Below are 27315 nucleotides of genomic sequence, written 5' to 3' on the forward strand. Positions count from 1 at the left end.
AAGATAATGGTTTTTACCAACGCTGAGTCTGAACTGAACCTGGTAAAGGGAGGTTTGGTTCTGTCGCTCAGACTGGTTGAAGGATGAGCAGATTGATGGATGGAGGGATGGGTGGATTGATGGATGGAGGGATGGGTGGATTGATGCATGTATTGATTAATCCGTGCACAGAAGGAGGGATGTGGGCGCAGGCCGTATTGACGAGCCGGTATCAGCAGGCGATCAGGATTCGTTTAAGAGGACGGTTCTGTCTCGGCAGATCGACCTGAGATGAACCTCACAGCTGTCACTCACTTTACGGCTCCTTCTCTGGAAATACAACTAAACTTATTTATTCTTTTTCTCTTTGTTAAGTTGTTTAAATCTGCAGGTTGAGTTATCGGTCACTTTCTGATTCACAAAACCTCCAAATTTAGGAGATTCTGCAAACTCATATTAAACTGTAGTCTGGTTTCTACTTTGGATTGGACGTGGCGTGAATCACATCTGTCCCGCTCGGCTTTACGGCGCCTTCATAAATAAGTTTCATTATGTTAATGTTTCCTAATCTGTGTGAGGAGGCTGAGGAGGTCACTTTGTTTACCCGAGCTTTGAATTCAGAGTTTCAGGGTTCATTTATTGAAAGAAGAGCGATGACAGAAACATTCATGTATTAGAGTCTTTACTCTTAAAGTGGCGTGACGTTATAAAGCGAGGTTATTAGTGGAACTGGAGGATTGCTGCGTCCTCACACAGGATTCACAATGTACATTACAGAGGTGCAAAAATAGAGGAAAAGAGAATAAGGGAATAAATAGAATAAAACAATTATAATGATAATAATAAAAAGTTGTGTCTATAGCACAAAGCATCATGTGAGAATAGTGGAAACATTTAGCCCAATAGTAATATTCTAAATAACGTAAGAAAGAGGAAGTGTGAGTTGAATGGGTGAGGCTCTTTGAGATTCAGAACTCAGAGACTTCTGCAGAAACAAGAGTTCACAGAGGAACTGCTGAGAGAAAGAAACACAGACTGATGTGGACTATTTGAATAACTATTTGTATAACCGGGTAACAGTTAGCAGTGACTGTCAAATAGTCAAATAGTAGTTTTGCTTGAAATTCCCGTCCTTAGATTAAATGTTAAATCTCCATATTTCATTAAAGAGGAACTCTAAGGCCCAAAGAGTTAACAGAGGAACCTCTATGAACAAACAAACAAAGAAAAAGTATCTGAATAATTATTCAAATTACCATAACTATTGAGTTCCCGTCCCTACCTGGAAATGCAGATTTGTTGTGCCCCTGTTTTTAAGAAGTGTGTTTTTCCTGAAGCTTTTTAGTGAAGCTTTAACACAGAAAGAGAACAGAAAGCAAAGAAATGTATTTATTATTTTAAAATAAGTCATAAAGCTTTCATTGTGCTCTTTAAATTTAAAGATTAGTGACCAGAAGGTGACACTTTGGATTCATGTGCTGCAAAGTATTATCACTCTTAATTAGAACCTTTAACTAACTATCAGAACGTCTGAGCATCACTCCTACTGCTGCATTATTCATTAGAGTTAAACTGAGAGTGGCGGTCACATGGTCTGACATCATCATATGGTTATTACATCATCACATATTGATCTTCACTGAAAGGTGATAAGCGATATTGAATTATGACCTGCTGATTTATAAATGCCTCAGATCTCTGAGCGTTTCCCATCAGCCCCTTCAGCGTAATGACGGCCAATCATGACCTCAGGGACCCCTCAGGACCTCTTAGGGACCTCAGGGAGCGGGGCCGAATATTCCCTGATGAGCTTAGGGACCGGGGTAAAAGTTCATGATCCCTCTGGGAGCTCCTTCATCCCCCCTCCTCCTCCTCCTCCTCCTCCTCCTCCTCTGGGAGCAGCAGACGGCGAGCAGAGCGATGGATGGACGTATGAATGGGGCGTGTTTGGCTTCTGACTCTGTTTGCGTGCCAAGTGGCGGCATTCGTGTGCGTGATGCAGAGGAGCGTCGGATACCATGACAACCTGGACATGTGACACCGCTTCCTCCCTCACAAAGAGGTCCCTGTAGACCTCCTGACATAATGACCCTCCACAGGCTTACAGTTACCGACTAGTGTCACATGATAATGAGGATAAAGACTCTGAAACATTTAACTAGTCCTCTGCGTTTCTTCCCTGAGCGGCGTCCTCTCCACACACTCAGTTATGTTGACTTCTACATTTCCAATATGGCCGCCGCCGCCGCCGCCTGGCCTCAAAACAGCGCTTCAGAAACAGATGGGTGACGTCACGGATACTATGTCCATTATTTATACAGTCTATGGAATCAACCTAAATGCTCCCACACTGCAGACTTCACTCGTTTCTTCTCGGGGGTCGACTGATTATCGGAGGTGATATTCGGCGTTTTGCCGACTATCTGTATCCGATCATAGATTCATTCATTTTTGATCAAGTGTGCTGCTTTGACTCTGTTGCTGGTGTGTCTGTCCCTCTGAATCTGTTTTAAACAAGCAGAAACACCCGGACTTAAAATATGAAGCTGATGCAGAAGTGTTAAAAAACTGCAGTTCCAGGGCACTGGTGGTCTAGCGGTCTAAGCGCGCCCCACGTACAGAGACTACAGTCCTCATCGCAGAGGTGGCCGGTTTGACTCCCGGCCGCGACCATCTCCTGCATGTCTTCCCCAACTCTCCACTCCCCATGTTTCCTGTCTCTCTTCAGCTGTCCGATCTAATAAAGGCACAGAAGCCCCCAAAAAATATAACTTAAAACAAAAAACTGCAGTTCCTCAAGTGTCCACTAGAGGCTGGCTGTAAAAGCATCAGAAACCACATACACACCCATTCAAAGAAGACGATCTTTACAGCAGAAATAAACATGTTTACAGCCTGGTTCATAAAATGACTTTAGGTCTGAGGAGCTCATTTCTGTATCCACACTTTGTTCCTTCATAACTCACTGGTGTTTAATAGGATGGGCAATTATTTTCGATTATCAATTAGTGAAATTGAAGAGTTACTTTGAATATTTTCTCATTTTAAAAGTACAACTTTTCATCGTTTTTTCCGGTGCCTGGTTGTAATACAGTATTCCTGCCAGACGGCGGCTATAGAGCGTCTTACAGCTGTTTGCTAACCGCATTAAGAAACAGAAGAAGAAAAATGCTAACTTCAAATAGATGCTAATGATTATTGAATGGTATTTTGGCTTGAAATGCCCATCCCAAGTCTGAGTCTGTATCCACTTTGTTTTTTCAGAGCTTGTTGTTGTTGTTTTTTTAAGTTATATATATATAATTTTTTTTTGTGCATTTTTGCCTTTTTAAAGGTGACATATCACGCTTTTTTCATCAACATATATTGGTCTAAGAGGTCCCCAAAACATGTCTTTAAAGTTTATGCTCAAAAAAACACTTTGAAATCAGATTTTGGCATGCCAGAAAAGTCCTCTTCTTCAGTCCTCCTCAGAACGATCTGTTTTCTCTCTGACCACGCCCCCTCAGGAAGTGGATGTGCCTCGGCTCTCCAGCACGTTGATCTAATGTTTACATGTTGGCTGAATATACACGGCTGCTCACAGACCCGCGTTACTTCAACCCTCTGAATCTGATCCAGAATCTGATCCTGACGGAGAGGCGCCTGCAGCAGGACCTTTCTGAACCATTGGTCACAGATTTAGTGTTTCTTGTTGTTTTATTTGTCAGTATGTAGACGTGTGTCTTGGTACACAGCTACCAACATGTAGCTATGTGGCTATGCTAACTAGCGCTAGCACTTATCCATGATAAATAAAAATCATCCACTAGATCTTCAAATCTGCAGACGTGGGGAGTCAAACCGACCTCTGCCAGAAAGGAAGCAGGACCTTTTCTGAACCATTGGTCACAGATTTAGTGTTTCTTGTTGTTTTATTTGTCAGTATGTCGACGTGTGTCTTGGTACACAGCTACAGCTATGAACATGTAGCTATGTGGCTATGCTAACTAGCGCTAGCACTTTTCCATGATAAATAAAAATCCTCCACTAGATCTTCAAATCTGCAGACGTGGGGAGTCAAAGCGACCTTTGTGTTTATTAAGACAGCCTACAACTAGCATGCCTCCCTCCTAAGCTCCTTGTTAGCACACATGTGTGCAGGGAATGAAAAACGGAGGAGGGGTTGAGTTGTATTTTATACAGTCTATGGGCTGAACAAGCTCCGAGCTCTGACTTCCTGTTACAGACCGGATGGCGTTGTGACGTAACAAAAAACACTGAAGTCTGAAACGGCTGGTTTCAGCACACATTTACAGAAAGGTGGAGAAATCAGAACAGGGGCAGAATGGATTCTTTTCATTCTCGGGGGGTTTGTAGACAGGGACACATATTTCAGGTAAAGAACCATTAAAAAGTCAATTTTGCATGATATGTCACCTTTAATGGACGGGACAGTTGGAGAGAGACAGGAAATGTGGGGAGTAGAGAGTTGGGGAAGACATGCAGCAAATGGTCGAGGCTGGAATCGAACCTGCGACCTCTGCGACCTCTGCGACCTCTGCGACCTCTGCGACCTCTGCGACCTCTGCGACCTCTGCGACGAGGACTATAGCCTCTGTACATGGGGCGCGCTTAGACTGCTAGGCCAACGGCGCCCCAACTCGTGGTTTTTTAAGATGTTAAAGTCATGAGTTTTGCCGAATTGTGGGCGTGGCTTACTTGACTGACAGGTGACACCCTGTAGGCTAAAGCCCCGCCTCAACTCCACCTCTTTGCCTCTCGTTAGATCGACTGAAATTAGGTTGAGTCAGAATTTCCGATATGCCGATGATATGCTTCAAATCTCAGCTTTAGACCCAAATGAGTGACTTCACAGAGATTCATTATACGGTCATTTAACTACACTGTTTATTCTAGCATGTGTCATGAGGTGCTGTGAGGAGTCTTCATGTTGTGTTGATTCTGGCGCCCCCTCTGGATGAAATCGGTAGTGCTTTCTAGGGATGCAAACTTTTTGTTGTTGAAGCAGATGAATGATCCGACTTTTCTGTGTTTAGATGACTTTTATCAGGATGCCAAGCGATGAAGAAATGTTTTGATTTGTAGCTACGTTAAATATTTAATTGTAACGTAGCGACGACTAAACTTTGTAACCGTACGTTAGCGTTAGCTAGCTAACGAGAGGCGAGCGTACCGTAACCTGACCGTGATTTCAGACTAACCTGGAACATGAGTGAGTGTTCAAGCTCTGTTCCAACATGAACACACACTGTCTGTCCCCAGAGGATACACACACACACACACACACACACACACACACACACACACACACACACACACACACACACACACACACACACTGCAGAGGCCACGCTGCCGTTTGTCACCCAGAGAGAAAACAAACGATTGACGGAGGAGGAGGAGGAGGAGGAGGAGGAGGAGGAGGAGGAGGAGGAGGAGGAGGAGGAGGAGGAGGGGTTGTTGTGAAGCAGATGCTGAGCCTGACCACAGCTTTTGTTCGAGGCGGAGGCCCCTCCATCCTTCTCTCCACACCTCCGTCTTTCCCTCTTTCTTCATCCCTCTATCCTACGATTTCATCACTCCCCTCTTTTCTTTTTTTCTTTCCTCCATTGTTCTCTCACTTTCTCTCTCTCCTTCCCTTTGATTCAGTCTTTCATCCCATATTTTCTCACCCACTCATCCCCCTCACTTCTCCTCTTCCTAATCCCCCTTTCCTTTCACTCTATCCCTCCTTTCTCCCACTTTTATCTCTTTCATTTCATTTTCTCATCTTTCTTTCCACCCTCTCGTCTTTTATCGATTTTAATCCATCCTTTCCATCTTGCACTTTCTCCTCCTCCCTCCTTCTCTTCCTCCTCCATCTCTCCCTCTTTCCTCCCCTCCTCGTTATGTTCCTGTTTTTCCTTCCACAATCTCCTCCTTTCAAACCCCTCCCTCTTTTTCATTCTTCCTTCTTCATTTCTGGTTTTTGTCAACTTGTTTTCTTCTTCTCTTCCTCTTCCTCCTCCTCATCCTCCTCATCCCTCTCTCACAGCTTTCCCCTCACACCGCGACATGTGACGGAAACATTTCTGAAATCACGCCGCGCTCGCAGGAACATGTGAAGGATGTTAAATCCAGAAGTTAATAAAATGTTTATTAAAGCAGGATCAGGTTTTTTTGGCCTCCTTTTAATTTGTGAAGCTTCTTTCCCATGACCTCTATCCTCGTCTTCGATTGAAGTCCTCCTCTGGTGATTCATGATCCTGGACGACGTGAGGTGTTGCAGATGTTGCATCGTTTATTGTCTTTCAGGACTCTGTGTGCCGAATAAAACCAAAAGATTATCTCCAAAAAGTCCAAAAGTCTGGACGTGATAACCCTGCATCAAAGGTGTTCAGAGATTTTCTTCCTCATTTGTTAAATCAGGTTTGAAACCTCTCTCTGGAGGTCGGGGCGGTGTTATTATGTTACCTTAAACCGGTCACAGATCACCCTGCGACAAAGAAAGAGACGTGCAAGAGAAGAGAGGGGAACATCTGGCTGCACAGGAACACACAAACAAAGGGAATTAGAGTCATTAGAACCGGATCTCTATTTTTGAAGTTTGAAGTCAAAGAGCTTCAGTGACTGCTGAGTGCACTAAAGGTGTTCTATTATTATATCTACCAGCTCTGACCCTGAAGAAGTCCAACCTTACAGCGCCCTGTGTGACAGCTCTGCGTTTACATCATGCAAACAGATGTGCAGACATCGTCACTGTTCTTGAAATGATTCTTCTTCCTCGACCTCGGATGTTTTTATTTATCCCGGTACGTGTCACCCTGAGGTCGCAGCAGCAGCAGCAGCAGCATGATCTAAGCCTCGACTCAAATCAACTCATGCAGACTTCTTAAAGACGCTTCGATCCACGACTACCAGGAAGTCGTTTGGGGAAAGTCGGGGTGATTAGTTTGATATTCTAATTTTGGGGAAGTTTTTCTGAATGGCTGAAAACAGCTTGACAACGCTGAAAATATCCCTGCAGAGATGAAGCTCTTAGTAAGAGAGGAAGTAACTCACAGTAAGAATAACTGGAGGTCTGAAGCAGGGATGGCTCTCCTGTGTTCTGCAGGTGATGTGACTGTTTCTGTCACCAGAGTCTGTTCACTGTGAAAAGAGGGATGTAGTGGCTGATTCTGGTTTCTACACAAGACCATTAGGGCCACTGAAAATATCTGTCATTCTGGAGGTTAATATAGTACAAAAATATATATATATATATTCAAGCTTTTTTTTTTTTAAATGTAACTTTGAAGATTCCAAGAAATAAAATCAGGATTCTTACTTTAATCTCAGAAATCTGTAAAGTCAGAATTCTGACTTTAATGTCTGATTCTAGTTTCTGTGGAAGAATTTAATTTAAAACAAATATCTTTGGGAGGTTAGGCCAGCAAAACAAATTCTAACTTTGAAGTCAGGATTCAAGAATTCTTAGGAAAAAAATAAATAATTCTAGAATCCAGAGAAAAAAAGTAAAGTTCTGACTTTAAAGTGAGAACTTTAAAAAAAAGTTTTTTTTGTTTTTTTTTTCAATGTCCATTATCCTCTTCCTTAAGTTTCAGTGAATTCGAGAATTATGAAAAGGAAAGTTGGAATTCTACAATTCTGAGGCAAAATAATAATAATTCTAGAACTCTGAGTACTGAGGAAAACAAATCTTGAGAATTCTGGTGGAAAAAAAGTCAGAATTCTAGAACTCTGAGAAGAAAAAAGATTCTAGATTTCTGAGGAAAAAAAAATGATTCTAGAATTCTGAGGAAAAAAAATGATTCTAGAATTCTGAGAAAAAAAATGATTCTAGAACTCTGAGGAAAAAAAATGATTCTAGAACTCTGAGGAAAAAAATGATTCTAGAACTCTGAGGAAAAAAAATGATTCTAGAATTCTGAGAAAAAAAATGATTCTAGAACTCTGAGGAAAAAAAATGATTCTAGAACTCTGAGGAAAAAAAATGATTCTAGAATTCTGAGAAAAAAAATGATTCTAGAACTCTGAGGAAAAAAAATGATTCTAGAACTCTGAGGAAAAAAATGATTCTAGAACTCTGAGGAAAAAAAATGATTCTAGAACTCTGAGGAAAAAAAATGATTCTAGAATTCTGAGAAAAAAAATGATTCTAGAACTCTGAGGAAAAAAAATTATTCTAGAACTCTCAGGGAAAATAATGATTCTAGAATTCTGAGGGAAAAAAAGATTCTAGAATTCTGAGAAAAAAAATGATTCTAGAACTCTGAGGAAAAAAAATGATTCTAGAATTCTGAGGAGAAAAAAAAAAGATTCTAGAATTCTGAGGAAAAAAAATGATTCTAGAACTCTGAGGAGAAAAAAAAATGATTCTAGAATTCTTAGGAGAAAAAAAAATGATTCTAGAATTCTGAGGAAAAAAAAAATGATTCTAGAATTCTGAGGAAAAAAAAAAATGATTCTAGAACTCTGAGGGAAAAAAAAATGATTCTAGAATTCTGAGGAAAAAAAAAATGATTCTAGAACTCTGAGGGAAAAAAAAAATGATTCTAGAATTCTGAGGAAAAAAAAAAAATGATTCTAAAATTCTGAGGAAAAAAAAGTCAGAATTATAGAATTATGAGATAAAAATTTGAAAATTTTTGACCCAGAGAAAAAGAAGGCCGAATTCTAGAATTCAGAGAAAAAAGTAAAAGTTCTGAATTTAAAGTGAGAATTTAAAAAAAAAAGTCAGATTTATTATTTTCAATGTCTCTTACCCTCTTCTGTATGTTTCAGTGAAATAATCTCACTGTGAAAGAACAGCCGGTCTCCTTTCTGTAATAATGTCCTTTACTTAAAATAACATCTTAAACCTTACGGGACAAAAACAAGAACTTGAAGTTTCTTTACTTTTAATTGATTAATTTGCAGCAAAGACTCTGTAGCAGACATTATCAGCTTGTTCACGGCTCTTTGCTAAAGCAATGTTCTATACCAGAACTGTTCATGAGTTTAGACCCTAAGTATGTAAATATAAAGTAGAGCCCAGGTGTGAGAATCCCCTCACACCCTCTAACATCCCAGTAATGATACCTGGCTCTTAACATAGCAGTAGCCTCATCCGTGCATTCACAGAACGATAACCCGGGCCAGGATGAATTTAGTGTACTTGGCCTCGGCGTCACCTTTGGAGCCAGCTTCAGCTCAGGAGGGAAAGTTGTTTGGCCCACATCGGCCCACCCAGGCCGGTCAGGAGGAAAACACCAACAGCCCTGATCTGACAGCTCCACAGAGCGAGGGCCTCTCACACAAAGAGCCGACATTGACTATGAAAGGAGGACCGTTAGAGAGGAACAGAAGATGAAAGGAGAGCAACAAGAGAGGAGAAGAAAAAGGAGGAGGTGGCCTCTTCTTCTTAACTCAGAGGAAACTCACGGGGCATCAAAACAAAGCCGACAGGAATCCCAACAATTTCACGGACAAAAGCTGGAGTCTGAGCAGTTTGAGTGTTTCTCACCAAACAGATGAAATCAGGAGACGAGGAGTTACCACATCACTCTGATCAGAGTCTCTAATGAAACGGCTGCAGGGCTTTAATATTTAATAATTCTCTACATTCTGAAAACCGTCCAAAAACATAAACTGTTACAGGATCTTTGGATCCTGGTTTATAGTCCGTACTGGTCCCAGACCAGAGTTCAGAACTTTCCTTGAGTTTGTTTTGTTCAAATGTTTTCAAGTTTTTCATCGATGAAGAACGCCTCGATCCATCAGCTGTCTGTCCATCCCTCCTTCTCTTGTCTGTCATCCATCCATCCTTAAATTCACCTTTCACATCCATTTATCCAGAAATCAGTTAACCAATGCATCCATCCATACATCCTTTCATGAAGCCACCCTTGTATCCTTCCATCCTTCCATGCATCCATCCTTGTATCCTTCCATCCTTCCATGCGTCCAACCTTGTATCCTTCCATCCTTCCATGCATCCACCCTTGTATCCTTCCATCCTTCCATGCATCCACCCTTGTATCCTTCCATCCTTCCGTGCATCCACCCTTTTATCCTTCCATCCTTTCATGCATCCACCCTTGTATCCTTCCATCCTTTCATGCATCCACCCTTGTATCCTTCCATCCTTTCATGCATCCACCCTTGTATCCTTCCATCCTTTCATGCATCCATCCTTGTATCCTTCCATCCTTCCGTGCATCCACCCTTTTATCCTTCCATCCTTTCATGCATCCACCCTTGTATCCTTCCATCCTTTCATGCATCCATCCTTGTATCCTTCCATCCTTTCATGCATCCATCCTTGTATCCTTCCATCCTTTCATGCATCCATCCTTGTATCCTTCCATCCTTCCGTGCATCCACCCTTTTATCCTTCCATCCTTTCATGCATCCACCCTTGTATCCTTCCATCCTTTCGTGCATTCACCCTTGTATCCTTCCATCCTTTCGTGCATCCAACCTTGTATCCTTCCATCCTTTCGTGCATCCATCCTTGTATCCTTCCATCCTTCCATGTGTCCAACCTTGTATCCTTCCATCCTTCCATGCATCCACCCTTGTATCCTTCCATCCTTTCGTGCATCCATCCTTGTATCCTTCCATCCTTTCGTGCATCCATCCTTGTATCCTTCCATCCTTCCATGCGTCCATCCTTGTATCCTTCCATCCTTCCATGCGTCCAACCTTGTATCCTTCCATCCTTCCATGTGTCCAACCTTGTATCCTTCCATCCTTCCATGCATCCACCCTTGTATCCTTCCATCCTTCCATGCATCCACCCTTGTATCCTTCCATCCTTTCATGCATCCATCCTTGTATCCTTCAATCCTTCCGTGCATCCATCCTTGTATCCTTCCATCCTTTCGTGCATCCACCCTTGTATCCTTCCATCCTTCCATGCGTCCAACCTTGTATCCTTCCATCCTTCCATCCTTCCATGCATCCACCCTTGTATCCTTCCATCCTTTCATGCATCCACCCTTGTATCCTTCCATCCTTTCATGCATCCACCCTTGTATCCTTCCATCCTTTCATGCATCCACCCTTGTATCCTTCCATCCTTTCGTGCATCCACCCTTGTATCCTTCCATCCTTTCGTGCATCCACCCTTGTATCCTCCATCCTTTCGTGCGTCCAACCTTGTATCCTTCCATCCTTTCGTGCATCCACCCTTGTATCCATCCATCCTTTCATGCATCCACCCTTGTATCCTTCCATCCTTTCATGCATCCACCCTTGTATCCTTCCATCCTTCCATGTGTCCAACCTTGTATCCTTCCATCCTTCCATGCATCCACCCTCGTGCATCCATCCTTGTATCCTTCCATCCTTCCATGCGTCCAACCTTGTATCCTTCCATCCTTCCATGCGTCCAACCTTGTATCTTTCCATCCTTCCATGCATCCACCCTTGTATCCTTCCATCCTTTCGTGCATTCACCCTTGTATCCTTCCATCCTTTCGTGCATCCAACCTTGTATCCTTCTATCCTTCCATGCGTCCAACCTTGTATCCTTCCATCCTTCCATGTGTCCAACCTTGTATCCTTCCATCCTTCCATGCATCCACCCTTGTGTCCTTCCATCCTTTCGTGCGTCCATTCTTGTGTCCTTCCATCTGTCCACCCATCCATCCTTGTATCCTTCCATCTGTCCACCCATCCATCCTTGTATCCTTCCATCCTTCCATGCGTCCAACCTTGTATCCTTCCATCCTTTCATGCATCCATCCTTGTATCCTTCCATCCGTCCGTGCATCCAACCTTGTATCCTTCCATCCTTCCATGTGTCCAACCTTGTATCCTTCCATCCTTCCATGTGTCCAACCTTGTATCCTTCCATCCTTCCATGCATCCACCCTTGTATCCTTCCATCCTTCCGTTCATCCATCCTTGTATCCTTCATCCGTCCATGCGTCCAACCTTGTATCCTTCCATCCTTCCATGCATCCATTCTTGTATCCTTCCATCTGTCCACCCATCCATCCTTGTATCCTTCCATCCTTCCATCCTTCCATGCATCCATCCTCGTATCCTTCCATCCTTCCATGCATCCACCCTTGTATCCTTCCATCCTTCCGTTCATCCATCCTTGTATCCTTCATCCGTCCATGCTTCCATCCTTGTATCCTTCCATCCTTCCGTGCATCCATCCTTATATCCTTGTATCCTTCCATCCATCCATCTTTTTTTCCATCTTTCCGTCCATCATCCATTTTAACATCTATCTATATCTATCTATCTATCTATCTATCTATCTATCTATCTATCTATCTATCTATCTATCTATCTATCTATCTATCTATCTATCTATCTATCTATCTATCTATCTATCTATCTATCTATCCTGCTCATCCATCCGTCTGTCCATTACTCTGCCCATCTTTCCATTCATTCACTCATCCATCCATTCATCAGTTCATTCATCTTTCTATCCTTCTACCAGTCTGTCTGTTTGTCCATCCATCCCATCGTCTGTTCGTTTTTTAAATCTCTTTCTAAATACTCCCTCCATCGGCATCTGTCCACGCATCCGTTTAATTATCCATCTGTCCATCACTTCCTCCGTCTACCCGTCAATATCATCCACCAGTCTGTCCATCAATCAATCCATCAATCCATCTACTGGTCAGCTTGTCAATCTGTCCATCCTTCAGTCCCTAGGCCTCTTTCATCCCTCCATCATCCCTCCATCATCCCTCCATCCATCCATCCCATCAAATATTAGTTTTCAAAGTGATTCAAGATGAACTTTCCAAAAACCTGGAAACCTGTTTTCAGAAGCTGACACAGTGACAGATACCCTCCTCCTCCTCTTTCTGTCACACTCTGTTCATCCACCCATCAGCCACCCCGAAACATCAATTCCACTCCACATCCTCCCCCGTCAACACCACCACCCTTCCTCCTCCTCCTCCTCCTCCTCCTCCCCCGTTCTCAGTTAGTTAACATAATAAAAGTCAGCCTTAATCTGCTCCCTCACACACACATCAAAGAGGACGTGCACACATACTGATGAGGCTGACATCATAGGATACACTGCAGTAAACTTCATGCCACACACACACACACACACATGCACACACGCACACACACACACACACACACACACACACACTGGGTTCTCCCATTACAGGGTGTGTTCGGTTCGATTCCCAGGGGAGAGGTTACTTAACAGCCGACCTTACACTCCCACATCGCCACCCCACTTCATTTCACTCCACAAACACACACCTTCTGTTTCATTAGAGGCCCCGGATCTCTGCAGACCTCTAACACGAGCAAGAATCCCTAATCGGTATCAAACCGCAACCTGCTGCGTCCACCGCCGCTTCCTCGTGTCACCACCACGCCCCGCCCCCCGATGCTCTCGTCCTCGCCAACCCTCGAAAGTTCCTCTTAAAGTCTTTCCTCTAAACTCCGTCCAAGTCCTGACACCAAAACAGCAGCTTGTGGATTGTTGAGCTACATCGACAACTCTGCTGTTCCTGCCTGAGGAAGTGGGTTGTTGTTATTTCTAATGATGTCAAGCCAAACACCTTATTAAAGGAGGAATGCTGGTGTTTCCCTTTTTTATATATACGTGCAGAAAATACAGGGTAAGAATAGCTCACAGCCTGCAGCAGCAACACAGCAACCTCCTCTTGTTTGCCATCCATCCATCCATCCATCCATCCATCCATCCATCCATCCATCCATCCATCCATCCATCCATCCATCCATCCATCCATCCATCCATCCATCCATCCATCCATCCATCCATCCATCCATCCATCCATCATCCATCCATCCATCCATCCATCCATCCATCCATCCATAATATCACCTTTCACATCCATCTATCCAAAAATCTGTTAACCAATCCATCCATCCATCAATTTTTCCATCCTTCCATGCATCCATCCTTGTATCCTTCCATCCATCTGTGCATCCATCCTTGTATCCTTCCATCCATCCGTGCATCCATCCTTGTATCCTTCCATCCTATCCGTGCATCCATCCTTCCATGCATCCATCCTTGTATCCTTCCATCCATCCGTGCATCCATCCTTGTATCCTTCCATCCTTCTATGCATCCATCCTTGTATCCTTCCATCCATCTGTGCATCCATCCTTGTATCCTTCCATCCTTCTATGCATCCATCCTTCTATGCATCCATCCTTCTATGCATCCATCCTTCTATGCATCCATCCTTCCGTGCATCCATCCTTGTATCCTTCCATCCATCCGTGCATCCATCCTTGTATCCTTTCATCCTTCCGTGCATCCATCCTTGTATCCTTTCATCCTTCTGTGCATCCACCCTTCCATCCATCTATGCATCCATCCTTGTATCCTTCCATCCTTCCCTGCATCCACCTTTCCATCCTTCTATGCATCCATTCTTGTATCCTTCCATTCTTCCCTGCATCCACCCTTCCATCCATCTATGCATCCATCCTTGTATCCTTCCATCCTTCCCTGCATCCACCCTTCCATCCTTCTATGCATCCATCCTTGTAACCTTTCATCCTTCCGTGCATCCATCCTTGTATCCTTCCATCCTTCCGTGTATCCATCCTTGTAACCTTTCATCCTTTCGTCTATCCACCCTTCCATCCTTCTATGCATCCATCCTTGTAACCTTTCATCCTTCTGTGCATCTATCCTTGTATCCTTCCATCCTTCCCTGCATCCACCCTTCCATCCTTCTATCCATCCATCCTTGTAACCTTTCATCCTTCTATGCATCCATCCTTGTAACCTTTCATCCTTCTATCCATCCATCCTTGTAACCTTTCATCCTTCTATGCATCCATCCTTGTAACCTTTCATCCTTCCGTGCATCCATCCTCGTATCCTTCCATCCTTCCCTGCATCCACCCTTCCATCCTTCTATGCATCCATCCTTGTAACCTTTCATCCTTCTATGCATCCATCCTTGTAACCTTTCATCCTTCTATGCATCCATCCTTGTAACCTTTCATCCTTCTGTGCATCTATCCTTGTATCCTTCCATCCTTCCCTGCATCCATTCTTGTGTCCTTCCATGTTAATTGTGTTTCCTATTCTTTATATAAGTGCAGAATATACAGTGTAAGAATAGCTCACAGCCTGCAGCAGCAACACATGCTGTAATGGCTGCATCGCCATCCTGGAGGTTAAATGCACTGGATTAAATTATGCACACTGAGGCAATGTTTACATGGAAACGAATTCAGCAGGAAACGGTAAACTGTTGTTGCATTTTGGCCGTGCATTTATGTTAAAAGACGTCTGATATCTCAAACTCTGGATTGGAAATTTTAGGAAAAGCTTCCATCTTCCATCGTCCAAATGTTCGATACACAGAACCTCTGGAAGAGTGACGTTGCAGCCCCATTCGTGTATTGATGCACATTACATTCCCAGACAAATAGCCGTGCAGGAGAAGGAGGATAATAACAACAATGGCGGACTACTGAGCTGTCCGTGTTGCAGGATCCAGGCAAAGTTATGAGTTTTCAAGCGTGCGTTTGCCATCGTCCAGTACAAGCTTCATGCACAGGCGTGGTGTTCCTCATCTGTGTTTCATAACAAAGTTACACCGAGCCAACTACTGCTCTGGCATGCACACTCCAGTGTTTCCAGTCGTTTTTGCACCATCATGTGATTGCACATTTATTTAAATGCAAAGGGAAAGACCTTTCTGTTTTTAACGTGTAAACAAGGCCTGAAAGTTCTTGTGTTATCCTATGACAAGTTTCCTGAATATCTGACATCATTATGAGAATGATAAAGCCGTTTCATCGCCATTTTCAAAGCCACCAAACTACTCTGACAAAAACAGTCATTGCACCAAGGATTGAGGGTTTATGAACGCCTCAACAGGTATGTTTGTTTGTGTTCGTCTGGGGAAAAACTGCAGCACATAAAAGCATCATCTGTTACTGTTATTTATGGATGCACCACCTGAAAACTCAGGGTTGCATGTAGAGCAGAACTTCCTCCCTGACTTTACTCTGACTTAATCTTGCAAGTCACGAGATGTTGATGGGATCTGATGAGCGAGTGCAGCAGGGACATCTTTGTGAAATTCCCCGAATGCAGAGCGGGGCGAGGTTGTGCGATTAGTGGAAACACAGATTTGTTATTGATGTTTTAACGAGGCTCATCCTCAGACATCTGCACACCCCGTTCCTTACTTGAACATCCACCACTGATGCTTCATCCACCACTCAATTTCTGACAGGAAGCACTTCAGTGAGGGAGACAAAGCTCCTGAAATCTCCTGGAGAGCATGTGTGAAAGAGGCTTTCTCGTTTTATTAAAGCTCTCTCTCTTTTGTTGGACTCTTTGAATATCAGGCTAAGTCTGTCAGTGAGCTTTACGTGGACGTACGTAGCCCTTACCGTCCTGTGCGACCTATCAGACTTCTTTAAATTCATTCCTCCATCTATAAGACTCCAAAAATCTAAACAAATCCTAATCTATGTTGTAGATTAAAACCAGAATCTTAATCAGAGCTCAGATTGTGGACATGTTGTCCCGTGTTGTCCCGTGTCGCCCATCTGGTCCTCCAGCGTTGCCAGTCTCTCCATATTTTTAGCTTTCTTTATCTCATAAACTGAACTGGATGCTGATTCATTCCCCACAAACAGCCACACTCACCATGTGTGCCCGGTCTGCCACGAGCTGCCCTCAGATATTTCCCATTTTTGTGGCATTGGGTTTTTTTTAAATTTTGCATCTCTTGTGCTTCTTTAAAAAAACTCACACAGATCCAGCTTGTTTATTCTGCACACCTCCATCCTCCCAAAAAACACTTACCACCTCCTCTAACCTTTGTCTACTCCCCCCATCCCCTATAACACACACACACACACACACACACACAAACACACACTGGTATGAATGTACACACATGTGAAAGCGTCAGCGCGTCATCACAGCAGGATGGTGGCAGATGGCTTCTGTTTCCTGCTTCAGCACGCTGCTATGAACTCTGGGGTATTGAGTCCCCTGGGAGCAGAGCGTGCTAGCTTCAGCGTGTGTGTTTAGAGAGAGAGAGAGAGAGAGAGAGAGAGAGAGAGAGAGAGAGAGAGAGAGAGAGAGAGAGAGAGAGAGAGAGAGAGAGAGAGAGAGAGAGAGAGAGAGAGAGAGAGAGAGAGAGAGAGAGAGAGAGAGAGAGAGAGAGGCGTATGTGTATCTTGCTATTGTGCTCCCTTTTGAAGTAATGAGCCCGCGGCCCCCTGGGAAAGCGAGTCTTTCTTATTATTAATCATTAGCGTGTTGACAGCTGGAGGTGTTATCAGCGCCTCGCTCTGACTCGGCTCTCTCTGGGTTATCAGCGGCGTCATCGGGAGACTCATTGATCAGTTTGGAGGCTGCAGGTCAAACCAGGTGATCGCACTGATGATATCTCTGCTTAGCTGAGCGCCGTGTCATCGTCCTCCTGACCAATCAGAGCTCATCCAGCTGGGATCCTGTAGTGGAACACTGTGTAGTGCTGCCTCTCCATCACTGTAACCTCCACGTGTGTTTATAAATGTGTGAAGGAGCTATTCTTCGTTGTAATCAGTAAATGATAAAGTAACAGTTTTGATAACGGATTGAACCATTGAAGTAAATTTTTCTGCAAAGAACAGCATTTTAGTTTTGCAACTTTGCTTTTTTTTCCTCTTTTATTTCAACATGAACTGAATATCTTTGGCTTGTTGGCCAATAAACAGAGTTTTAAAGGTTCATTATATTTTATTGACCAAGAACAAAGAGCTATAATTAGTGGCTGCTCTGGTTTTCATGTTGCAGTAATTTTGTGTTAAAGTGTAATTTTCCTTTGAAGACAGATTTTGAATGCTAGGATAAAACGTGTATGAAAGGGGATTAAGGCAATTGGAAACTATTTTGAGGGCAGTTATGCGGGTCAAAACTAATTCTGACATTAAGATGAGAATTCTGACTTTTAAAGGTGACATATCACGATTTTTTCATCAACATATATTGGTCTAAGAGGTCCCCAAAACATGTCTTTAAAGTTTATGCTCATAAAAACCACTTTGAAATCAGATTCTGGTCTGCCTGAAAACCCCTCTTCTTCAGCCCTCCTCAGAACAGTCTGTTTTCTCTCTGACCACGCCCCCTCAGGAAGTGGGTGTGGCCTCGGCTGTCCAGCACGTTGATCTAATGTTTACATGTTGGCTGAATATACACGGCTGCTCACAGACCCGCGTTACTTCAACCCTCTGAATCTGATCCAGAATCTGATCCTGACGGAGAGGCGCCTGCAGCAGGACCTTTCTGAACCATTGGTCACAGATTTAGTGTTTCTTGTTGTTTTATTTGTCAGCACGTCGACGTGTGTCTTGGTACACAGCTACCAACATGTAGCTATGTGGCTATGCTAACTAGCGCTAGCACTTTTCCATGGAAACTAAAAATCATCCACTAGATCTTCAAATCTGCAGACGTGGGGAGTCAAAGCGACCTTTGTGTTCATTAAGACAGCCTACAACTAGCATGCCTCCCTCCTAAGCTCCTTGTTAGCACACATGTGTGCAGGGAATGAAAAACGGAGGAGGGGTTGAGTTGTATTTTATACAGTCTATGGGCTGAACAAGCTCCGAGCTCTGACTTCCTGTTACAGACCGGATGGCGTTGTGACGTATGAAAAACACTGAAAACTGAAACGGCTGGTTTCAGCACACATTTACAGAAAGGTGGAGAAATCAGAACAGGGGCAGAATGGATTTTTTCATTCTCGGGTGGTTTGTAGACAGGGAAACATATTTCAGGTAAAGAACCATTAAAAAGTCCATTTTGCATGATATGTCACCTTTAATTCAAAATTCTGAAACCAAAGCATGCATTCCAGAATTCTGAGAATTTAAAAACTTAAATCTCAGAATTGTTCCTTTAAAGTCTGGATTCAAATTCAGACATATTTTTCAAAAGAATATTTAAATTCCTTTTTTTAAATTCTGAATTTTAAAGTTGAAAAAAACATATTTATTGGCCTCACCTCCAAAAAAAACCCCCAACATTTTCAGTGGCCCTAAAACTCTCATAAATTATTTACAAAAATAGATAAAGAAAATGCTAATAACTCATTCATTCCCATGGCAATAACTCAATTAAATAAGATGCACAAGTGATCTAATTAAGGTTGTCTACAAGTGCACCAATGTTCTTTTATTTATTTGTATTTAAACTGAGATTGTTGCTCACATTGGGCTTGCACTGACTACTACTGTGAAACAGCTACTATAGCTGTGCTGTACCACAAATTGCCTCTTGGAGGACATTGAAGTTTTCTAAAATAAACTAAATCAAATAACAAATAAAGTCTTAAAAGCACCGAATCAACCTTTTTAATAAGCTTGCTTACTTCAGTTTACAGATTAGTTGATGTGTATTTCCTATCCGGTTAAAAATGTCCTTCCTGTTTTTTCTTCTCTGATTAAGAGCTGATAAAAGTGAACACCTCTCTCCCCCCCTCATTAGACTGAAGGGGCTTTCTCAACACGTCTTTAGTTGGTGGGAGATCTTTTGGGAAACTTTGAAATACTCTGCATAAAACAGTTTGAATTGATGACTGATCAGGTTAATAATAAAGTGATTATTTCAGCTTGTTTGGTCACATCAGGCGCCCCGTGAACAGAGGGTGAGGTCCTGGTTGTAGCATCTCTATGGTCTCTCTCTTCCCATCAAACATTGATATCAGCTCTCTCTGATCCACTTATCCAGTCTGCAATCTGTCTGTCGGGTCCAGACACGCTCATTGAGCTGCTTTGATAACATCAGCTGTTAGAGATGAGGCCTCCTCAGGGAGTTGTAGTTTTTACAACCCATTAGGACTACAGCTGTTTACCTCTGCGCGTCGTAAAGAGGGTCTAACCTCAGGAGCATCAGCCTGCCTTTGTACACAATCCTATCCTCTCTGTGTTAACGCTGTGAAGGTTAATTAAACGTATTTATCTTTTTATATTAACTTTCTTTCCTTCAGGTTTATTAAACAGATCTCTCTCCCTCTCTCTCTCAGAGCCTCCGGTCGTCCAGCAGCTGAAACGAACCTTCAAATACTTCCAGGATTACCGACAGGTGAGTCAAACATGCACGAAACCATCAATGGAACAATGCACATGCAGCATAACTGCTTCATCCCAGCAGTTGCTCACGTCTTCTGTGGTTTCCTGCTTTCCACTTCCACTTTTATTTGGTTTCTCTAATGAGTCACAGCTCGTCTTTATCGCTGAGCTCCCGGCGGTTAATCAAACGAGGCGTTAATGTGGAAACCACACTCGAATTGAACGGGAAACTTAAACTGAGTTATCAGATAAATCTGAAGCTTCTGCAGCACAGACCTCAGATTCTGGACTTTCCTGCAGCATCCACTAAATTTGCATCGAGTCCTCCAGCGTACATGATCAATCGTCTGGATTTTCCCTTTTCATGCCTTAATTTTCTCAGACTGGCCGACTTCCTCTTCTGAGTGTTGTGCAACGTTAAAGTGTGACCCCCTCTTTCTCTCTCTTTGTAACGTCAGATGATCATCGAGCCGACGAGCCCGAAGCTGCTGCCCGACCCCCTGAAGGAGCCGTACTACCAGCCCCCCTACACGCTGGTGTTAGAGCTCACTGACGTCCTGCTGCACCCGGAGTGGTCGGTACGTCTCTGCATGTGCTCCAATCTGATAAACATGGAGTCACCATGTTTTACCTAAAGATAAATATCATGCAAAATCCTCTCACACTGAACAAAAGGTCAAATATGAAACATATAAGTAGCTTTAAATACTACGGAGTGTACCTTTAAATACTTCACACTGCACCTTTATATACTACACACTGCCCCTTTAAATGCTACACACTGCCCCTTTAAATACACACTGCCCCTTTAAATGCTACACACTGCACCTTTAAATACTACACACTGCCCCTTTAAATGCTACACACTGCACCTTTAAATGCTACACACTGCACCTTTAAATGTTACACACTGTACCTTTAAATACTACACACTGTACTTTTAAATACACACTGTACCTTTAAATACTACACACTGCACCTTTAAATACTGCACACTGTACCTTTAAATACTACACACTGCACCTCTAAATAAAACACACTGCACCTTTAAATAAAACACACTGCACCTTTAAATAAAACACACTGCACCTTTAAATCCTACACACTGCACCTTTAAATCCTACACACTGCACCTTTAAATGCTACACACTGCACCTTTAAATACTACACACTGCACCTTTAAATACTACACACTGCACCTCTAAATAAAACACACTGCACCTTTAAATGCTACACACTGTACCTTTAAATCCTGCACACTGCACCTTTAAATACTGCACACTGTACCTTTAAATGCTACACACTGCACCTTTAAATGCTACACACTGCACCTTTAAATGCTACACACTGCACCTTTAAATGTTACACACTGTACCTTTAAATACTACACACTGTACCTTTAAATACTACACACTGCACCTTTAAATACGACACACTGCACCATTAAATACTACACACTGCACCTTTAAATACTACACACTGTACCTTTAAATACTACACACTGCACCTTTAAATACTACACACTGCACCTTTAAATCCTACACACTGCACCATTAAATACCACACACTGCACCTTTAAATACTACACACTCCTCCTCTTGTTCCCCCCTCCTCTCTCCCTCTCTCTGCAGTCGTTCAGCAGTTAGACTCATAAAGAGTTAATCCGATGTTTAGAGAAGTATTTAGGGACACACCTGCGTCATAAACAAACAGAAGCAGAAGAAAGGACGCTCAGGTAAAAGAGAGAGAGGAGGTAAATCTCAGGGTTTAATGGTTTTATGGGACAGGTGGAGTTCCAGAGGTGTGTCCCTCCACCTGTCCACTCGTCTTTTTGTCTGCAGAGATGTTCCCCCTTTCACCCCTCACATGCTGTCAGTTCACCTACAGGACAGGTGTGCAGCAGCTGTAACTCGACACCTGCCGCCTGTTTAAAAAAAGACACAAGCAAGCACCTCCACCTGCCCACACACACACACACACACACACACACACACACACAATCTGCAGTGTATCGTTATTATGTGTAACCACACGACTCCTACAAACAAACCAGCTCAGTTTACAGCTTCCCTCTCTTTCTCTACACAAACACGCACACACACACACACACACACACACACACATGCTGCAGGTCCTCTTTTCAGCCTGCAACCACACACAAACACACACACACACACACACACACATGCAAACACACACACATGCAATCAGTGAATGCTTCAACTGTCACCAACATTTTATAGCTGTAATCACAGCTGCAGATTTAAGCTTTAACAAAAAAACGTTTGACTTTATCTACTACACACACACACACACACACACACACACACACACACACACACACACACACACACACACACACACACACACTGTCACACACACACACACACACACTCTGCAGTGTATCGTTATTATGTGTAACCACACGACTCCTACAAACAAACCAGCTCAGTTTACAGCTTCCCTCTCTTTCTCTACACAAACACGCACACACACACACACACACACACACACACACATGCTGCAGGTCCTCTTTTCAGCCTGCAACCACACACAAACACACACACACACACACACACACATGCAAACACACACACATGCAATCAGTGAATGCTTCAACTGTCACCAACATTTTATAGCTGTAATCACAGCTGCAGATTTAAGCTTTAACAAAAAAACGTTTGACTTTATCTACTACACACACACACACACACACACACACACACACACACACACACACACACACACACACACACACACACACACACACACACACACGCTTGCTTGCGCACACACACACACACACACACACAGGTTCTGGTGGCCCTCAGGTTGTTGATGGTGTGTGCAAACATGATCTAACTTGAGTGGAAAAGGTCGGGACCTCTGAGCGTCTGAGCGTAACTAAACAACGGCTGTTCGTCTACTGTGGTTACACAGACACACACACACACACACACACACACACACACACACACACACACTACACAGATACACACTGAACAGAGTCAGAAAGCAGCACCTGTATAAACTCCTCTTCCTGTAGCTTTTGTTAAAGTATCTCCTTTCCTCTGCTGCTGACTGCTCACACATTAACCACAGATCCAAATCCCTCATGTCTCTCTCTCTGTTCAGAATTTAAAACCGTTGATATGTGGGGTTTCGACCAATCAGAATCAAGTATTTAAAACAACCAGGTGATTAATATTTTGATTAATTTCTCACATAAATAAGATTTTAATTTATTGTCATGACAAGAGGACATTTACTGAACAAGACAATAAACTTAGACGAGCAAATGTATGTTCTTTAAGACATTTATTATTAGTTTTATTCCATCGTATCTTATGTGACTTCATTTATTGGCTTAATTATTAGCTTTAAAATTTAGTGTTTTAACTCTTCTAATATATTTATATTTTTTTATATTGTTATTCATTTATTTTTTTAAATATTAACCTATTTACTTTATTGTAGTTTCACTATTTTTTATTTTCCTTTCTATTTATCATTTATTATTATTGGTGCCCAAAAAACATCACTTGTTTTAATTGTTTACATTTATCTTTTTTATGTAATGCGTAAAAATTCAAATAAACAGATCTTATATATTTATTTCTTTTATTATTGAAGTATTTTTTTTATGTATTTACTCAATTTTTATTTTATTCTGGTTGATTTTTATAGATGACCTCTTATTGTTTTATTATCATATTTAAAACCTCAATTTTATTCGTCTTAACTTCTTCATTTTTAACATTTTATTCCTCCTGTGTTTCTTTGACTTAGCTCTCATTTTAACTGAGTCTTTTATTTGGATCATTTCTTTTACCTCTAAATGGACTCTGGGGTTTTATTGATTATTTACAACAGCTCAAAACTTTTTATTCCTCTTTATTTAAATTATTTAAAGGTGACATATCATGCAAAATGGACTTCTTAATGGTTCTCTCCCTGAAATCTGTGTCCCTGTCTACAAACCCCCTGAAAAGTCAAAGACTCCATTCTGCCCCTGTTCTGATTTCTCCACCTTTCTGTAAATGTGTGCTGAAACCAGCCGTTTCACTTTTCAGTGTTTTTCATACGTCACAACGCCATCCGGTCTGTAACAGGAAGTCAGAGCTCGGAGCTTGTTCAGCCCATAGACTGTATAAAATACAACTCAACCCCTCCTCCGTTTTTCATTCCCTGCACACATGTGTGCTAACAAGGAGCTTAGGAGGGAGGCATGCTAGTTGTAGGCTGTCTTAATAAACACAAAGGTCGCTTTGACTCTCCACGTCTGCAGATTTGAAGATCTAGTGGATGATTTTTATTTACCATGGATAAGTGCTAGCGCTAGTTAGCATAGCCACATAGCTACATGTTGGTAGCTGTGTACCAAGACACACGTCGACATGCTGACAAATAAAACAACAAGAAACACTAAATCTGTGACCAATGGTTCAGAAAGGTCCTGCTGCAGGCGCCTCTCCGTCAGGATCAGATTCTGGATCAGATTCAGAGGGTTGAAGTAACGCGGGTCTGTGAGCAGCCGTGTATATTCAGCCAACATGTAAACATTAGATCAACGTGCTGGAGAGCTGAGGCCACACCCACTTTCTGAGGGGGCGTGGTCAGAGAGAAAACAGACTGTTCTGATGAGGAATGAAGAAGAGGACTTTTCAGGCAGACCAGAATCTGATTTCAAAGTGTTTTTTTGATGCATAAACTTTAAAGACATGTTTTGGGGACCTCTTAGACCAATATATGTTGATGAACAAAGCGTGATATGTCACCTTTAAACCAGGGGCGTCAAACTCATTTCAGTTCAGGGGCCACATACAGCCCGAGATGACCTGAAGTAACCCTATAAATAACAACAACTCCACATTTTTCCTTTTGTTTTGGCGCAAAAAAGTGAACTATCTTTCTACAAAAACACCTATTGTATTTTTCGCCATGATGAGTCTCACAGTCGGGCCGAACATGATATTCTTAAGGACTGAAACCTGCTGCAGACACAACAAGCACACAGGTTTAAGATAAGATAAGATGCTCTTTTGTTCGTCCCACAACGGGGAAATTTATGGAGTTACAGCAGCAAACAATAAGGTGTACAGAACAAGAATACATAGAGACAACAGCTTGGTCATATCAATAGTGGATCCACCGCTTCTACATATACACAAACTTTAGTGTTGGATCTTGAAGCGCTCTAAAAAGTCTATGAAATTCAACCAGATTATGCAAACTGCAGATATTATTTTTCCTCCTCATAGGTAAAAAACTAATTTGAAATAGTACTTTTATGGAAAAATGGAAGTAAATGTCTTCTCTTCAATTTTTCACTTTGCGAAATCATCCCGCCACAGGCCGGATTGGAACCTCTGGTTGGCCGGTTTTGGCCCACGGGCCGTATGTTTGACACCCCTGATTTAAACTCAAACTTTGACTCATGGTTCTCACACACTTCCTCTCCTCCTCCAGTTGGCGACAGGTTGGAGGTTTAAGAAACGCCCGGGCATCGATTATCTGTTCCAGCAGCTCGCTCCGCTCTACGAGATCGTCATCTTCACCGCAGAGACCGGCATGGTGAGAGACACACACACACACACACACACACACACACACACACACACACACACACACACACACACACACACACACACACTGGCCTGTAATTGATTTAGCTGTATTTACCACTGAATGAGCCCTCTCAGAGCTTCCTGTGTCCTGCTGATCAGATCATGTGTATTTGATCTTCTTTTATTATCACTATTGGGAACACAGGGCGCCCTGAGGACACGTTTAAAGAGATGTTTTTATAACTTGTGGATGATTCAGTGATCAGTCGGACACTTTCATTAGCCAGCTCTTAATGAAGTTCAGTTACCGCCTGCTTCTCTAAACGTCTGTGGAGAGACTGGATTTAACCGAAGCCAGTTTCCTTCCTAACAAACCTTCAGATTCTTCTTTTGTTCATTTATTCATCTCTGGTCTAAAACACGTGAAACAACAACATCCTCAGTATGAAACCTTTTCCTTGTGTGTGTGCAGACGGCGTATCCTCTCATCGACAGCATCGACCCTCAGGGCTTCGTCATGTACCGTCTGTTCAGAGACGCAACGCACTACATGGAGGGACATCATGTCAAGGTACGGCGTGTGTGTGTGTGTGTGTGTGGCAAGGACAAACTTCCTTTAACAGGCAGAAACCTCCAGCAGGACCAGACTCATTTTCATCTGCTGAGACCGTGTTGGAGAGAGGGATAGAGGGAGATGAAGAGAGAGAGAGAGATGATAGTGGGGAGACGGATAGTAGTAGTTGTAGCAGCTGGAGTCTGGACCACGTCCACAGCAGCAGAGATCCAGAGGAACCTACGAGACAAGGGAGCTCAGGGACTCCAGAAAGGTCTAAGAAAAGAGAGAAGAGAGGGAGACCAGAAGAAAGAAAAAGAGGAGAAGACATGGGGAAGGAAAGGATAGAAGGAAAGGACGGGGTGAGAAAAGGAGACATAAAGGATGAAGAAACATGGAAAGAACAATGAGAGAAAGAAAAGAAGACAGAAGAGAGAAAGAAAGAAGGAACCAAAGGAAAAGGGAATGAAAGAGAAAGAAAGAGGGATGAATGAAAGGAAAAAAGAAGTAAGGAATGGAAGGAAAAAGGAAAAAAAGAAAGAAAGAAAGAAAGAAAGAAAGAAGGAAAGAAAGAAGGAAAGAAAGGATAGAAAGAAAGAAAGAAAGAAGTAAAGAAAGAAAGAAAGAAAGAAGGAAAGGAAGGAAAAAGGAAAAAAGTAATGAAAGAAAGAAAGAAAGAAAGAAAGAAGGAAAGAAGTAAAGAAAGAAGGAAAGAAAGAAAGGAAAGAAGGAAAGAAAGACGTAAAGAAAGAAGTAAAGAAGTAAAGAAGTAAAGAAAGGAAGAAGTAAAGAAAGAAGTAAAGAAAGAAGTAAAGAAAGAAGTAAAGAAAGAAGGAAAGAAGTAAAGAAAGAAGGAAAGAAGTAAAGAAAGAAAGAAAGAAAGAAAGAAAGAAAGAAAGAAAGAAAGAAGTAAAGAAAGAAAGAAGTAAAGAAAGAAGAAAGAAAGAAAGAAGTAAAGAAAGAAAGAAGTAAAGAAAAAAAGAAAGAAAGAAAGAAAGAAGGAAAGAAAGAAAGAAAGAAAGAAAGAAAGGATGAATAACAGACCCCAAAAAAGGAATCTACAGCAGAGATCCAGAGGAACCTACGAGACAAGGGAGCTCAGGGACTCCAGAAAGGTCTATGGTTAGTAACTTTAATGGGACAGGAAGAGTTAAAGTGAGAGACAGGCAGAGAGAGGAGAGAGAGGGA

General features: G+C 42.4%; 1 protein-coding gene across 1 annotated transcript; it reads left to right on the plus strand.

Annotated features, from left to right (window-relative positions):
* Positions 1–1708: 1708 nt before the first annotated feature.
* On the plus strand, positions 1709–26209 carry LOC117809761 (mitochondrial import inner membrane translocase subunit TIM50-like; the record flags this gene model as incomplete). Its single annotated transcript, XM_034679256.1, has 5 exons — positions 1709–1802; positions 19962–20020; positions 20466–20585; positions 25477–25581; positions 26047–26209. Coding segments are annotated over exons 1-5 (541 nt in total), but the record flags the coding sequence as incomplete, so codon positions are not given.
* Positions 26210–27315: the final 1106 nt, after the last annotated feature.

This window comes from Notolabrus celidotus, unplaced genomic scaffold (genome assembly GCF_009762535.1).
Source record: "Notolabrus celidotus isolate fNotCel1 unplaced genomic scaffold, fNotCel1.pri scaffold_409_arrow_ctg1, whole genome shotgun sequence".
In the NCBI taxonomy this organism is placed as follows: Eukaryota; Metazoa; Chordata; class Actinopteri; order Labriformes; family Labridae; genus Notolabrus; species Notolabrus celidotus.